The 16,371-nt window shown below is 52.6% G+C and overlaps 6 protein-coding genes across 6 annotated transcripts; 4 read left to right on the forward strand and 2 right to left on the reverse strand.

The window, feature by feature from the left end:
- Nucleotides 1-337: 337 nt before the first annotated feature.
- Nucleotides 338-1,132, reverse strand: J4E85_004667 (uncharacterized protein; the record flags this gene model as incomplete). The annotated part of the gene is made up of 2 exons (XM_051468920.1): nt 338-916; nt 980-1,132. The coding sequence occupies 2 exons, from the start codon at nt 1,130-1,132 to the stop codon at nt 338-340; spliced, it is 732 nt and encodes a 243-aa protein (XP_051327135.1).
- Nucleotides 1,133-4,365: 3,233 nt separating this feature from the next.
- Nucleotides 4,366-6,038, reverse strand: J4E85_004668 (uncharacterized protein; the record flags this gene model as incomplete). The annotated part of the gene is made up of 2 exons (XM_051468921.1): nt 4,366-5,790; nt 5,853-6,038. The coding sequence occupies 2 exons, from the start codon at nt 6,036-6,038 to the stop codon at nt 4,366-4,368; spliced, it is 1,611 nt and encodes a 536-aa protein (XP_051327136.1).
- An 871-nt stretch (nt 6,039-6,909) lies between these two features.
- J4E85_004669 (uncharacterized protein) lies at nt 6,910-8,367 on the forward strand (the record flags this gene model as incomplete). Its single annotated transcript, XM_051468922.1, has 1 exon — nt 6,910-8,367. The coding sequence occupies one exon, from the start codon at nt 6,910-6,912 to the stop codon at nt 8,365-8,367; it is 1,458 nt and encodes a 485-aa protein (XP_051327137.1).
- A 629-nt stretch (nt 8,368-8,996) lies between these two features.
- On the forward strand, nt 8,997-10,165 carry J4E85_004670 (uncharacterized protein; the record flags this gene model as incomplete). Its single annotated transcript, XM_051468923.1, has 4 exons — nt 8,997-9,056; nt 9,099-9,503; nt 9,562-9,923; nt 9,970-10,165. The coding sequence occupies 4 exons, from the start codon at nt 8,997-8,999 to the stop codon at nt 10,163-10,165; spliced, it is 1,023 nt and encodes a 340-aa protein (XP_051327138.1).
- A 300-nt stretch (nt 10,166-10,465) lies between these two features.
- J4E85_004671 (uncharacterized protein) lies at nt 10,466-14,110 on the forward strand (the record flags this gene model as incomplete). The annotated part of the gene is made up of 2 exons (XM_051468924.1): nt 10,466-13,639; nt 13,688-14,110. 2 exons carry the CDS (start codon nt 10,466-10,468, stop codon nt 14,108-14,110), a joined length of 3,597 nt encoding a protein of 1,198 aa, XP_051327139.1.
- A 1,158-nt stretch (nt 14,111-15,268) lies between these two features.
- On the forward strand, nt 15,269-16,217 carry J4E85_004672 (uncharacterized protein; the record flags this gene model as incomplete). The annotated part of the gene is made up of 2 exons (XM_051468925.1): nt 15,269-15,962; nt 16,021-16,217. The coding sequence occupies 2 exons, from the start codon at nt 15,269-15,271 to the stop codon at nt 16,215-16,217; spliced, it is 891 nt and encodes a 296-aa protein (XP_051327140.1).
- Between the last annotated feature and the right edge of the window lie 154 nt (nt 16,218-16,371).

Below are 16,371 nucleotides of genomic sequence, written 5' to 3' on the forward strand. Positions count from 1 at the left end.
CACAAAAATGGTGGTATATACGGATATCTTGATAGTATTTGTTACTTGATCAGTCTCTTCCTCGCAGTGGGAATGGAAGCTGGTACACTACAGTCGACGTCGACACTACAATAGACATCTGTTTCATATCCTAGTCGCTTGGCATGTTTGCTTGATATCTTGTATCCCCGTGACTTGTTTGAGAGGTTCAAGTTTCTGAAGGTCAAGAAGATGACGATGTGCTACTCTACCCCCAAAACTTTAAGATACTTGGTCTACCGACCAAAGCCCAAGCTTAAATCCACGAGATATTGTCCAGAGTTTGTGGGTCTGGATACTTCTCTGCAGCACTGCGCCACTAGGTATCTTGTGCGCCCGACCTATCCGGAAACTCAATCTGCTTCAACAAGTCTTGTGCCGCCGCTCGAACCCCATCCTGGCTCACAAAGTGCATGTCCGGCAACACTTCCCACTTTGCGCCCCACACTAGGAAAGAAGGGAGCGGATATTCGATCTTGATCCACTCCACTTCTTCTCCTCCCGTTACCAAACATCCACGAACCCGCACTGGCGCGAGCTCGCCTTCGCCCGGCGACCACGAATGATGAATAGGAAACAGCGCATGTAGGTTGTATCCGCCCGTTCCCGTCGGATTGCCTGCGCGCACTAAATTCAATGTACGCAAGAACCCTACCGCGTCGCGGAAGATACCAAGCTGCTCGTTCTCGGGCGAGAACATAGAGGGCGTGATGGGTGGACCGCGCTGGCAGAAAATTGCGGTGATGTAGTTACGCAGCGGTGAACCAGCGGGTGTGTTCTCGTACACCCACCTGACCGTGTCCAGACGACAAACGAAGTACTTTGGTTGCATCAGCGCCATTCCCAATCTTAGCACCGTGTTTTGAGTCCTCCAGATTCCAAGTTCGCCGGCCAATATCTAAGACGGGTGTGACAAGTCAGTGAATATCTCATATCCCGTTCGTACATGAATATATCTTACCCACAGTTTCATCAAGTCCAACAACCTCGTGTCGGTTGTGTAGTCAGGGGGCTGGCGCTCGTATAGCCATTTGAAGAGGGTTCGGAAGGTATCAGGTTCGGCGTTTGGGAGCAAGATGTCGCTTAGTATAATGCGGGGTAGGCCGTTGGGCATAGTGAACAGGGGGGAGACTTTTGAGAGGAGTGAGTGGTGTACGTCGAATCGCGTTGAGTTGGCCGTGGGGCCGACGACGAAGGTTATGGGTACACCGACGCCTTTGTAGGCCGTATAGGGGGACGTAAGGGCCATTTTTGGAACAAGAAGAACAACTAATACTTTTGAATTGGTCGTTTTCGCGTCTTGTAGTAGTCAGATGTATTTGAATACTCTGAATGGCTGCTCATGGTTGATCAAGGAGCTCTTTACGAATGATATAAGTGGATTGATACGATTTGGGATAAGGCAACAGCTGAATTGGATAGATAGTGAAAGATTGCCTCAGAATGTGATCGTAATTCACGCACGAAGCTTCCGCGCACGGCCATACTCTATTCGAATCATTGGTTGCTTCCACGAAAGCCTGTTACGCAATAACAAATATCTCGTCCGGTCCAACTCGAGCTGCTTCTTGCTCATGCATCTTCATCAAATGAGGAACAAATGCGACGCCGCAGAACTTGGCAGAACCTTCGCCATGAATCGCACCAGGCTCGCTTTCGAGTTCATTCCATCTTAGTATGTGAAGGGGGAGTGCGCCGTAGAAGACACAGACTTTGTCACCGGGCTTGCATCCCGGCGTAGCGATACCGAAGCGACCGCCGGTGGTCATAAAGAAAGAATGGCCAGAAACATCATAAAGTCTCGATAGCCAGAGAGTGGCCCGCAGTTTCCGTTCAGCTGGAAGTTCACCATGATATTTGAAATCTTCATCTCTGAAAGTCTTCCACCCGTCCGTGTAAGCAATCACTGCTTTTCTGGAGATCCTTTCATCCATGAGTAGAGCCATCAGGTACTCCGAGGGTATATTATGGATATCTTCTTCTGCATAGTGAGCCGTCTGACGAGCCAGATAGAGGCCGCGGGTACAGACATCCACATTTGCCGCGTGTACAGGATTACTCATATTGCGCACTGTGTCATCTGCGCAATATATGTAGTCGTAACACTCCCGAAGCTCTTGGTTGCTCCGATATTGTGTCCAGAATATGACCGCGAGTGTGCAGGTAGTCATTTCCGATACCAATCGAGATGAATTTCCGGAATACATATAGTGTCGCCAGCTGCTCCGCCTCACCAAATTGTTGGGCTTGATCGACTTCGTCCGTGACATCTTGCAGAAGTAGTTCATTCTTCTGTCCACTTACATGGAAGGCCCAACTTCCTGCTATCATGTACGAGCATGCTGAAACACCCTCTAACGCGGGACACCAAGAGGGAAATGACTGTGGCCTCTCTCCAATTGTAGGCGGAATTCTCAGTAGGCTCAGCGTTTGTTCTGCGATCGTGATCGTCCTCGCGAATCGGATATGTGTTTCCCAATAGTCAACCCAAGTCTTGTCGCTGTGATCAACTTCTGGCTTCAATTCCGATCTGAGACGATCGCTCAGCAATCCAGTAATTGCCCAGACTCGATCCACCGGCTCCTTCACGTGCCTTTCGCGTAGCGCATATAGAAGTTAGGGCATGTCGGAGAGGAGTACCGCGCCGTTTGGCAAAAGGCTCTCGCGGCATATCCCCATGGTGAAGAATCTTCTAAAAGATACTCCAAAATTGCCAATTATATATGCTGGCTTTTTGTTATATCCTCTATCAGTGAATTCAAGAAATTCTTCAAAACTAAGCCACAGAAGTCCGAACAGCATAATGGGTTGTTTCGCAAGAACCGCCTCTTGGAATGTCCATAGACGTTCGAACCACTTGTGCGTGCAAACTTGCACCATACCAAACCAGAAGTCCTCATCTTTGACAACTAGATCTGGTTCCTGGATCCCAGGTTCGATGTCTTGATCGACCATTGAATTCCACTCCCTCATATTTTTTAATGCGCTGGGCAACCCGAGCATAAATTTCTCAATCTGCGTTGTGGGAAGGCCCATCCATATGACCACGAACGCAGCGAGCGAGTAGATTCGATGCATCAACGGTATCTGTACCGCCTTCTCTTCCAAGTCCTGCTGATTGATGCATACAGAGTCGAGCCAATACGAGCGATTCGGGTCGAGATATTGAAGCATCTCGAAAACAGTAGGAGTGACCGTGAGGTCGATGCCATTGCATGGAACCTTGATAGAAGCCACTGCTGTTCCCCAGACATATGACACTGCGTCATATTCGAGATCATCTTGAAACTTGTGTCGCGCAACGCTCAACCGCAAACCATCGGTGCCGCGATGGATGGAGAGAAGTCGAATTTCGTCAGGCTGAAGAAGCCGCTCGCCATAAGCTGATGTGGTATTTGCGCTATCGCAGGGTTCGTCGGGGTCTCCTAATGCGCGCGTTTCAAACTTTGCTTCCAGACGGTGAAGTGTCATTCTGGAGTCGGTGTTTGCCGTTACGCGATGTTTTGTAAGCTTTCAGAAGGATGGGGGATAAACTGCGGGGGGCGCGCACCGCTTGCCCCACCACAGCTGACAGCGTGAAAGACGGGCGCTAAATGTGCTCGCTATGCCAACATGATGGCATGGCGCGGAGAGCAGCATCCCAGCATCAGCTCTAAATTGGCCATTTTCGAAGGATCAGGCGCCAATTGCACGAAGCATTATAGCGGGCATAAAGTCGTAGGGATGCACTACCTAGGAAGTCCAGGCCCATGGATCACACACCAGTTGACTATACAAGGCCTGCACTGGAGGCTCGGTTGACACCAACAAGGCCGTTTTACCCAGTGTATCCTCTGGTTATGCGATAGCTAAGAGATATTCGCCATTTTCTACGTTAACGCAGGACGAGACAAAGTGATGTGTACATCTCTACGGCGTAGAATGGAAGTAGAGAACAACGCGCGAGAGAACGTTGTAGTCTACAGAAATAATGTTCAAATTACAGGATCTACTATACCCGTGTGATGTATATCTCTAGGATGTAGATGTAAGTAGAGAACAGCTTGCGACACAAGGTTGTAGTCTGCAGGGATGATGTCTAAATACTGGGTCTACTATGTGCGTTGCGCTCATAGACTGCACTATTGTGTTATGAGCAATCGCGTCTTCATCCCTGTACTCGTTCTTCACGCCCGCTTGCCCAGGCGTGAACAGATTGAAAGATTCCGTGGACGCCGCGCAGTCACGTCCTGCAATTTTTGCCCAACGCAATCGTTGATTGGGACTGCAGTTCAAGCCAACAAAAACATATTGCAGTGATCTTAACACATATCATCGTTTCAAATTTCTTCCTTCCGAACGTCACCATCATGGCCAATTCTTATTTGGCGGCCCCTGCAGCTTGAAGTAACCCGGCTGCAGCTTCTGGAAAACCTCAGTAGGGTCATACTTGCGCGCGATAGCCCTCAGCTTGTTCGCACTTTCCCCATAGCTCTCAACAACATTCTGAAACTGGCTGGCGTAGTTCATGTAGATGTAGTCATTGACCATATCCCTGCGCTTCGCCTCGGCCTCCATTTTCCTGACGATGTTGGCGTTCGCCTTCAACACGCGCTCGTCGTCCTCCTTTTTGTCCCAGCGGCTACTCAAGTTTATGAGAAGAACCGGGCCGTCGGAAGGCACAAGGCCTAGTGCGTTCCCGCCCTTCTTCTGCATTTGCGTGAGCTGTGCGACGGTGATGACCTGGAAGGTGTTTGCAGGTAGGATACCAGCAACATCTCGGATCTTCTCAAACTCTTCGAACGTGGCATCGAACATGAACTCTACCATCCCGTAGTCTAGTTTGGATGAAGCAGTCCAGAATGAGTCTCGATAGCCTTTGGGGTTGCTGTCGTTCAACATTTGCGTGAAGTTGGCCAGGGTGTTCAATTGTAAGGTGTCCTGGAAGGCAGGGACTGCGCGGTACTCGTCGAAGACTGGAGCGTCAAGAACCGGGTCAGAGTACTCCAGCTCGGCAACGGCGATCTTTGTGTTCGAAGCGGCATCCAGGAAAATGGCCAAGAACTGAGCAGCTTTTGGATCAGCCTTTTTGTTCGACCCCAAGTTCACGAAGGCATCGATAGCAGCAGGGAAGCTTTCCTCAAAGAACCTTCTCTGTCCGCCAAGCATCAACGGGCCGTGAGCGAAGGTTTCGAGGTTGAACGTCGTGACGATGCCGACATTGTTGCCGCCACCTCTCAATGCCCAGTACAGGTCTGGGTACGATTTCTGGCTTGCTTGTACGATACGACCCGAAGCGGTGACGACCTCGAAAGACGCAACATTGTCGCATGCCCAACCATACTCGTTAGAGAAGAACGAGATGCCGCCACCTGTCGTAAGACCTCCAATACCGATGGCAGAGACGCGGCCGCCTATCACCGCGAGATTGTCCGCGGCAAGAGTTGAATAGATGTCGTACCAAAGGCTACCGGGTCCAATTGCAGCGACCTTCTTATCTTCCGAAAGGGTGATCTTCTTCATGCGTTCAAAGATGACAGTGATGCCACCATCATTGCTCGATGCTCCAGTGAAAGCTGCATGCCCTCCGCTTCGTACTGCAAAAGGGCATTGAGTGAGACGCGACAGCAGAACAAGAGTAGACACATCGCGTGCTTCCTCGGGTTTGAAGACGCAATACGGTTGTGCTTCGCGCTGTTGCTGTGACCAGAAGTAGTTCACAGCTACGCCGTAGCCTGTCTCTTCTTGAGTCTCAACCTTTGCATCACCAAAGATGCGTTTAAGAGAGCTGCACTGAAGGCGTAGTTAGTACTACACCTGGAAAGAGATAACGCGTGAAGGCAGGTGACACTTACAGCAACCGAACATGAGCCTGAGCTGGTTCGCTTGGATAGGTCGGCTGGGTCAGGAATATCGGAGACGTTTACACCATTGTCCAATAATGCAGCAGTAATATCAAAGTCGGGTGACTCGAATGTCTGTTGTGCAAGTAGTACGCTTGGGAAGAAGCCCAGGAGAACAAATTGACTCAATCGCATCATGGCTGGATGTCAAATGCCCAAGAAACAGGTGCGACAAACAACAACCCCACAGCACGACTCGGGGGCACTTTCTTATAACATCCTGCATTCCTTTGCCACGAGTAAAGAGCGCATGAGCCCGCCAGTCTGGTGCAGCCGGGCGTAATCCCGGGCAGTGGCGAGCTGTGAGGCAGGGTGGGGACCTTCCTAGCAACACCATGGCTTGTCTAGATAGAAAGTTCGCAGCTGGTCAAGATTTAGTCAAGATGCCAGTCGAGTAATGTACGATGGTACCTAGGTTGTGGCGGCCACTACATGAGTAGTTTCCTAGACCAGCACGATGGGGATCTGGGGCTATCCTCAAATGGGCCTAAGCCGTCTCCCCAAGTACGCGTGCGCCCGCCACGATTGTGAACTGCAACTCAGATCGCCTATAACGTCTCGTGGGAGCTTAAACACTTGCTGCATCTTCACACTAATTCGCGTCAGTAGACAATTCTTCAGCTGCTGTTAGTTCTCATGGCGTCTTGACGCAGCGGAAAAACATAGCCGTCGTTGCATGCGCAGAAATGTCCGATCGGTGAGCTTCATGCAATAAGTGGGTTGCATATATTAGCTGTAACAGTATTCTCGCTTACGAGAGATTCGTGGGTTGACATTGCGTCTTGAAGATGAGGGCGAAGAGGTCGTTGTTCCTGGGCTGATGAGGGGAGCGGCTCCGAAGGCCGGACCAGGAAAGCGGAGTGAGGCGTGGGTCAACACTAAGCTTGAACTAGCAACGGCAGCCCCACTGCTCGCCTTCGCTTTCTTATCGCCTTTTGAAGTTTACCGTCTCGCTACCTATGCTTTTTGCGAAGCTCTTGTTACCATAATCGACTAAGTCATGGCGGCAATGGCCGGCGCCGTGGACCCCCCATGGCCTCGCTCCTTCCGTCTGAAGCCAAAGCCCAATGGCTCGCGGGTACTGTTCAGCCACGATTGTTTCCAGGGTCCGCAAGATCTACCCCCTGAGGTTCTTTACAGCGACAACTTGACCAAATCCGAACAATTGGCGCGCGACTTTCTCGATGAGCCTGTCGTGGGCTTTGACATGGAATGGGTTTGGCCAGAGACAGAAGTTCTCAAGGGAAGAGTTGCGCTCATCCAGGTTGCGAGCGAGAGCAAAATAGCCTTGTTTCACATCGGACGTCATGACGGAGATGCAGCCGATCAGCTCATTGCGCCGTCGTTGCGCACGCTCATCGAGAGCCCCACTGTACTGAAGACTGGCCAATCTATCATGGGAGATTTCTACCGACTCAACAAGTACTTCCAACTACAACCGAAGGGCGCGATCGAGCTGAGCTACTTCCAAGTGTTGGTCAATCCGGGCAGGCCAAACTTTAATTCTTCCTATTATCCAGGAGGTCTCAGAGGTCTGGTCGAGAAGTACTTCCCGGGATACACGTTGAAGAAAACTGAGCACATGCACAAAGATTGGCTGGCGCCGCTTGAAACAAACCAAGAGCTTATACAGTACGCCGTTGCAGATGCATATGCAGGACTTATGATCTACCATCGGCTGAATGCGTTACGACTGCACATGCAGCCTTGTCCGCCCTTACCAGCACGGGTAGAAGAAACTAGGGCTTACAAAGAATACACTTCGGGTGTTTTTCCTGAGCCCAAGCCAATTTACTTGCAGTCCATCCACCCGCATGGCTCAAGTCGACAAGCTAGTTGGTTCTTTTCGATGGAGGAAGATGATGAGGTGGCGACGGAACTTGATACTGATTCGGGAGCGTTGTACGATCGGCTGGTAGAGCTTCGTCAGAAGATAGCGAATGAGGAGGAGATACAACCTGGAGAGCTCACTACTGACTGTACACTTCGACATATTGCCTCGACCCGGATTGCGACAACGGACGAGTGCATAAAACTACGCGGGATCTTTCCACAGCTTCGCAAAATATTAGCCAGAGAGTATGCTAAAGTGGTGAATACTTTCCAAGAGGAGATCCAAAGTGCAGCGGTAAACCAGCAATCTGAAGATGAATCTCCACAAATTGGTGAAGATACCAAAGGCACTGTCTCAAATCCCCCCCAGATGCCAGCGGAAGAGACCGAGCAGGCACATACTGGACTTTCATTCTCTATGGCAGAAACTGGAATCGCTACGGACGAGCATACCGGCGGCGATACCGAGCCTGAGAGCGATGCCGACGAAGCGAATGATATCCCAGCAATTCATCCCTCCGCTAGTGTTGAACAAGATGAAGGCACCGACAAGCATAATGATGATGCACCGCTGAAACGAAAGCGTTCAACAAGCCCTCAAATCGGTCGGCAACCTCCCGCGCAGAGCTTCTAGACACTTTGTCATGGATAACTATACATCCGATGACACAATGGTATGGCCGTGGTCACTCAGCGACTACGTATTTACTCCATATGAGGAAGCAATTGGACGACTACCTCCTGGAAGTCTGCAATACCTCAAGGACTTTGTCAGCTTAGGGTTCAGCATCAGTGTAGACTGCAGCGCATCTGTTCGGCTTTCCCTTGCACGAGGTTCATGGGGGATTTGACTACAACATGACCTGGTTTGAGTAGAGAGGGGCTTGCATACATGCGGGAGCGGGTCCAGGTCATGTCAGAGAGTCAGCTTGTACGAGGGAAGGCAGAGGAAGGGACGCCCCGCAGCTTACGGCCGAAGCAATGCAGATTGGGGACCAACGGGAAGTAACTCTTGGCGTTTGTATACTCATAGAATGACGGCTAGGCTTGCTTACTCGCGTTGATTGGACTGCGTAGGTGCAGTTGTCAAAAGAGTGTACGAGGCTGCCTGCTTGGCTCTCGCATTAGGCGTGCCTACCTAATGCAAGGCGTAAGCTGTGTATTGTACAAACCCCGCGCCCGTCCACAGCTCTTCTTCAACTTCTCAAAACAAGTCTCTGATCTTACCTTCGAGTGCAAATTGTCTCCGAACCCAATTTAAAAATGCCGATCGACTCGTCAACATGGAAGGAGTACAGCAAGATGGACGCCGAGTTGGAAGCCGTGCGAACCATCAGCAAGCCCATCTATGCACTTTGCTAACAGAGTAAGCTGCTACCCAATCTACCACCGAGCAAGTCTTTCGAAGACTACTCATCGGCTGTCGAATTGCGTCAGTCTTTCAATGAGCAAATCGCTCAGCTGATCGCAGCTGGTATTGTGACTTTCCCAGACTGGACCGGGTACCACAAATCCGAAATTCAGATCCCCACGCGCGATGGCGCATCGATGCGTTCGCTGGTGTACCATCCAGAGGGCAAAGAGGCGGGGCCATTGTATGTGTACTTCCACGGCGGAGGATGGAGTTTTGGGATGCCGGAGTATGGCGAGGGCATGGCGGAAGTATTGTTAAAAGAGTTGGGCTGCACGGTGGTAAGCGTTGGTTACAGGTATGGACCTGAACATGTCTTCCCTACTGCGGCGCATGATGCTATCGATGCAGTCAAATGGGTAAGTGCATGCACGGCCATTTCTTCTAGTTCCAAGAGACTGATTTATACATCTTCAGTGTGCCGAAAACGCAGCTTCGTTGGGCGCCGACCTATCCAAAGGCTTCATCGTGGGAGGAACGTCAGCTGGAGGTAACCTGGCAGCTGTAGCAGCTCATCAAGCTGTGGACGACAACTTGTCTTCGAAGGTGACTGGTGTTGTCCTCCTGTCTGCCCCGTTGTGTCATCGCGAAGCCATGCCAGAAGAGTACAAGCCACACATATCCAGCTGGGAGGACCACAAAGACGGCCTGGTACTGAGCCGACAAGCCATTGAATGGTTCTATGGCAACTACAAACCAGATCCTATGTCACCGTTGATGAGTCCGTTGATCTGGAAGACCCATAAAGGCCAACCCGCTACGTATCTGCAGGTCATGGGGTGGGTGCGATATGTCGTAGATGCTGAACAGTGCTGACGGACGTAGGACTGATCCACTTCGTGATGAGGCACTCGTGTACGAAAGTCTCCTCCAAGACGCCGGCACACCGACCAAGATGAAGGTTTACACTGGGTTGCCACATGGCGCACCCGACTTCTTTCCCATGCACAGCGCTGCGAAGAAGGCATTGGTGGATCTGAAGGAAGGTGTGAGTTGGATCATGCAGCAGAGCTCGGGTTGATACACGACGAAGGATGTATGCTAGAAAATGGTAGATGCTAGACAGTTAATCGATGAGGTTCGCGTCTAATGGCTAGATCTCACGTAATGATAGCACATGTGAAGAGACAGCCCTACTGACCGTTGCTGCCCTAGGGGCTCGCTTAGGGGCGGGACCCTGCTTGGACGCAGGTGGCCTGCACGCGTTATGGCTCCGTCATAGCGCGCCTTTCTTCTTTCACCCCAAGACACACGATACGGGACACCGTACGCCCGCACATACGACGGGCGACGTCCTGCACCGCAGGCAGAGAGCGCCAAGATGTCGAACCATCCGCGGTCAAGCCCCGCCGCCGCGAGGCCTGGCACTCCACGCGGGGCGCGACAAACAAACAGCGACGCGAACCTCCTTTCACACCCGCTCAAACGCCTGTCCCTGCACTCGGCCTCCAACACCCCGCTACCGCAGTCCCCCGCCTTGAACTCGCCCCGAAGTTCCGCTGACCTGCGCCGGACGCCCTCGACGCCCAATTTCAAAGCCAATGCCATCCAGCGCAGTCCCAGTGTAGCCAGTTTCCGCTCCTCTACGCCCACCCTGGGCAGGAAGACCTCGACCTCTTCACTCCGCGGCGATCCTCCTCGACCGGGCACTCCCCGAAGTTCCGCTTCCCGCCGGTCGTCGTTCAATCCCAATATGCAGGCACCCATGCCCAAGAGCCCGCTGGGCCCCACACATGTAGAAGAGAAGCCACCTCTGCGCGCATGTGATGTCGCCGAGGAGTACTTCAAGAAGGAGCTGGCCCGACACGAGGGCATGGCAGGCGCAGTCAATGCAGGAACCGTCGTTATCGTACACGACCAATGCTATGGCCATCGCTTCTCACGGCCCAAGACATCCAAGAGCCACCTCAGCTTGATCATGGAGCGACCCGAGAGAATACTGGCGAGTGTCTTGGGAATATCTGCGGCTTACGTACGGCTCGGCGAGCGCCATGCTGAGGGAGACAACCCGCCACATCCACACCACAACCCACCCGAACGTGTACCTTTCAAAATTCGCAAGACTTCGCGGGCCGTCGACATCACTTCGCAGGTCGTCACAAACGTACACGGAACAAAGTGGATGGGCGAACTCAAGACACTCTGCGACAATGCTGAACGGAAGCTTGCATCGACTGGGAAGGAGCTGGCCAGGGACACTCCTGCAGTCCAAGGACAAGCGCCCAAACAGCAACTGCACGCCGGTGACCTTTATCTCTGTCCCGAATCGCTCAACGCTTTCCAGGGTGCTCTGGGAGGTGTCTTGGACGCTGTGGACGCTGTCTTCCAGGGAACAAGTCTAGGCGGTGGTCCTTCTAGAGCTTTCGTCTGCATCCGTCCGCCCGGTCACCACTGCTCTGACGACTTTCCCTCGGGTTTCTGCTGGCTGAATAACGTTCACGTTGGCATTGAACACGCTATCATGACATACGGACTAACTCATGCGGCCATCATTGACTTTGATCTGCACCACGGAGACGGCTCGCAGGCTATAACATGGGCGCGTAACAAGAAGGTCCAGAACATGCCTAAGAACACTCCCAACTGGAAGAAGACCTCGATCGGCTACTTCAGCTTACACGACATCAACTCATACCCATGTGAGGACGGCGACGATGACAAAGTCCAGGCGGCTAGTCTCTGTATCGACAACGCTCATGGTCAGTCCATCTGGAACGTCCATCTGCAATCATGGAAAACACCTGAGCAATTCTGGGAAATTTACGAGGAAAAGTATTTGGTATTACTTGAGAAGACGCGTCAATATCTCAAACACCACACCAACCGCTTACGGTCCACGCCAAACCAGCCTGCCCCAAAGGCAGCCATCTTCCTGTCCGCTGGATTTGATGCAAGTGAGTGGGAGACTGCTGGAATGCAACGCCATAGCGTCAACGTACCTACTGAATTCTACGCTCGTTTCACTCGGGACGTAGTCCGGTTGGCTGAAGAAGAGGGCACATCTGTGGAAGGGCGTGTCATCTCAGTCTTGGAGGGCGGGTACAGCGATCGAGCGCTCACTAGTGGTGTATTCAGTCATTTGAGCGGCCTCGTGGATGGCCAAGTCTTGAAGGCCTCAGAACCATCAACGGGCCTTTCACACTCTATGCGCAACAGACTTAGTGGAATCAGCATACAGGATGAAGACGTTCCCATGCAGTCTGTCGAAGCGCAGCTCACGCCCCTCAGCTACGATCCTCAATGGTGGCATACAGATCGTTTATCTGAATTGGATGGCCTCGTTCCGCCCCCGCCCGTACATGTCTCGAAGACGACACGCACTGACCGTCTGGCCCATTTTTCTTCGCCCACCCAGTCCTACGTGGCCAAAGTCGTGGATCCAACCAAGATCAATCGTAGCCTTTCCGCCAAGTACGCCTCAAATCCATTGAGAGCGCCCACCCCGCCACCACCGGAGGTTGACTGGGCTACTGCCGCCCATGCTCTGCGTACTTTGCTGGTACCATCGGATCGCCAAACTCGTAGCCACCGACCAGAGGATTTGGCCGAGGTCAAAGCCAAAAAGGAGAAGCCTGCTGCGTCTGCTGCGGCCCCAGCCCGCACAGATACATCAGGGCGACAACTGCGTGGTCGTAAAGCCGCTCCCTCCTACGCTGAGCCTGGTTCGGACGACGAAAAGACATCTCGTGTAGAATCACGGGCGAGTAGGCGGCAGACCATAGCCGACTTTGCACCAGCCAGCTCAGAAGCTCCAGCTCCAGCAAGCTCTGCTTCTCGTCGCATGAGTATTGCTTCGAGCGTCTCTTCCATGGGCGACAACAGGGGTGTTAGTCGTGCGCCAAGTGTAGCAGCAAGCCGGAGAAGTGTTGCGCCTTCTGCAGCTCCAGCTAACGGAGTTGCGATAAAGAAGGCACGAGGCTCAACAACGACGGCAGCTGCAGCAGCTCGTGCGCCTCCACGTCCAGCCGTTGCGAGAATGCCTTCGACCCAATCTGTCAAGCCCAGTGCCCCAAAAGACAAGGAGAATGATGGCATGGACGCACTTACTTCAGGCCTAAAGCGGGTTACGTTGAAGATGCCCTCAAAAGAGGAATATGATGCACGGGAGAGGGAGAAGGCTGAGAAGTTGAAGGCTGCCGAAGCACCGAAAAGAACCACTACCCGAAAGCCACCAGCTGCTCGCGCTCCTCCGACAAAGCCTGCGACCAAACCCGCGACAACCGCAAAAAGGGGTCCAGGTCGTCCAGCAAAGACTTCCAAACCTGCGTCCCCAGTTCCCGAGGCCCCGCAGATGCAGGTAGCTGCTGCTGCGCCGCTCGAGCAGCCTCAGCCGGTACAGATGGATTCGTCTACTGTCTTGCCACAGCAGGAAATGCAAGCTTCCATGGAACAACCTCCAATCGATCGTCGAATCTCTGGCGGAATTGTGCAACCACCCACTGAGTTGCATGACATGGCTATAACACCCGAGCAAATCCGTGAACAGCTTCCCATGGTAAGTTCCAACTACGAAATGCATGTAAGACATATGCTAACTTCGCAGCCATCTTTCGTCACTGTAACAGAGCCGCTCAAGGATGTTTCACCACCTTCCCGCGCCGATACGCCTCCTCCTCCACCCCCGTCGAATCTATCAGAGTTTGTCAACTACACTGCGCAGAATTTTGGCGGAAACTCAGAGTTCGTAACTCCGCATGACGCATCGGATCCTCAGGCCTCGGCAACTTTGCAGTGGGTTGCCAATACACATGCTGAGGATACAAGCATGCCTGGAGTTCCACTCATGTCACCGCCAAGCAAGAGGGCTGATCTGCCTGTTTTCACATCAAACGGTGCGATACCATTCGCATCAAACTCGAACGGAGCCATGAACGCGCACTCGAGGGCGGAGGGTGCCGGTGCCGAATTGAAGAAAGATGAAAATGGAAGGGATATCTGGGACATACCCGACACGCCAGCTCGTTAGAGTACTTCAGCACTACAGGCCCTCCACTCGATTTTGTTCTGCTTTCTTTCTTTGATCACGCGTACCGCGATGCGATATCGCGGTTGCGTTAATCAGTGGTTATTGCCGGCTTACGCAAGGCAGACTATACCTGACGTTTCCCAGCTTGGTGTTTATTGGTGGAGTTGATTTCACTTTAGCGAATCGGCGCGTGAGCCGTGACTATTTGGAGTTGTCTTTGTAGAATTTCTGTGGGGCAGATCGTCGATTGTAGCTCTACCTAGAATATGCGCATGTAGAAGATAGATACCCCCGGAGGCGAGTATGCGAAGGATTTAATGCGAAGTTTCTCATACTACACTTGTCTTTCAATTGTGTTCAATGGCTCCCTGCATCGTCTAAACAGCTTTCGATGTATCAGAGCTGAACCAACCCCGCGGGATCATAGTTCCAACACCACCCAAAGTACCAATACACCCCTCCCAAGATTGCCACAACCCCCAGGGTAAGAAACCCTGCCTAAGCGCCCGTCCGAATCCCGTACTCAGCGCTGGTGTAACTGCAGCCCCCGCAGGCGGCCGCCCAAGTACATGGTGTAGCATGTCAACATCGGTGTGGGCAGGCGCGGGAACCAATGATTAGCGTGCATTCCGTATCATGGGACAAGGTTTCGGTGCGGGGCAGCCAAAGCGCGACATGCGCATCATGCACGTCCAAGGGTCTTAGCTTACGGGGCGTGACGTACTTCTGGGTCGCGTCCTTGATTGCGATGGCTAGTTGGTTGCCTGGGAGGAGTGTGTGTAGGAGGATGAAACGTACACGGGGATGGGGGCAGCTGGAAGATGGGGGCGAGTACTGTACTTATGGTGGCTGATCCGACGGAAAGGTTGACACGCTTCTCCTTCGCTCCTGCCTGTGCACCTTTTGACAGGACGCTTGGACGTGGTTTGTTTGCTGGGTCCCGGTACTTGATTAGGGCGAAGGCGTGGGCTAAGGTGCAAGTACCCGATTGACCATCGAACCTTCCACTCTACTCTTCGTTTGTTCAGCTTGTGCTACTTGTTTCTCTTCTTCCTCTTCTACCCTTTTGCCCCCCTCCCACCGACAACACCACCGACAACACCACCGACATCTACACCAAAAGTTCCCCCATCCACGCCCCAAACAAACCTCACAGCGATGGCCGACGCCGCCCCCGCCAACGACTCCAACGGCGGCAGCAGCACGCTCAACCCCTTCGCAAAACGCACCTCGCACTCCGACCAGAGCATCCTCCTCTACAAGATCACCACCACGATCTCATGGCTCCTGCTCGTCATCTCCGCCATCTACACCACCTTCGCCGCACCTTCAGGCCCGCACTCGCACAAGTTCTGGCACAACAACCCGCAAACCCCGTTCGCGCAGTCCAGCATCTTCACCTCCATCTACGTGCTCATCATCTTCATCCTGCAGGGCGGCTACGCATACGCCCTGTACATGAGCGACGAGACGTACGTGACTGCGGCTGCAAACCTCGGCTCGCACTTTATCGCCAACAACCTTCTTCTCTTCGGCTTTGTTCACCTGTTCACCCGCTCGCACTTCTGGCTGGCGTTCTTCTTGCTCGTGCTCAACTTTGGTAATCTGAGTTTGGCTTATTTCCGCCACTCTGCTGCCCCGAGGACGATCCATGTGGGTACTGTGAGTGGACCGCTTGCGTGGAACTTTGTTGCGTTGTACTGGGTTGGTGCTATTGCGATTCATTCGAATCACTTTGCTGCGAGGATCGTGGCGAATGTGTTTATTTGGGGGTGGCTTGGGTATGGCATGTTCTTCTTGGTTGCGTACAAGGATTACACCATGGGATTCGCCTTGAGTGTGCTGGCTTTCTGTAAGTTCGACCTCTGCTCTCTATCGTGCGAAAGTGATTTGGCTAACTTGGCTTCTAGCAACCGGTGTCGGACAGTTCCTGACTCGCCCGCATCTCTTGCAACTCCAGTGGATCTTCGCTTTCTCAATCGGCGGTCTACTCTTCCTCCTCTCGCTTGCTGTTGGCATGCCTGGCCTGCTCGGACGCGATCCCTTCCCTCGTGGTCAGATTGTCAGCGAGGACAGGGAGAGGGCACCTCTGTTGGCTGATGACTAGATGGTCGTCGAAACGTCATCACGGATCTATTTGCAAGCTGTATTGCTTGAGATAAGGAGATGATGATCTGATTGGGCGACTATTAGGATATGATTTTCGAGGTTCAAGTTTGAGGATATGTACACATGGCACACACCATATTGGTTTAACCGTC

The sequence above is a fragment of the Alternaria conjuncta genome (genome assembly GCF_024043145.1).
Source record: "Alternaria conjuncta strain BMP 0040 chromosome Unknown scaffold_6, whole genome shotgun sequence".
Taxonomy (NCBI): domain Eukaryota; kingdom Fungi; phylum Ascomycota; class Dothideomycetes; order Pleosporales; family Pleosporaceae; genus Alternaria; species Alternaria conjuncta.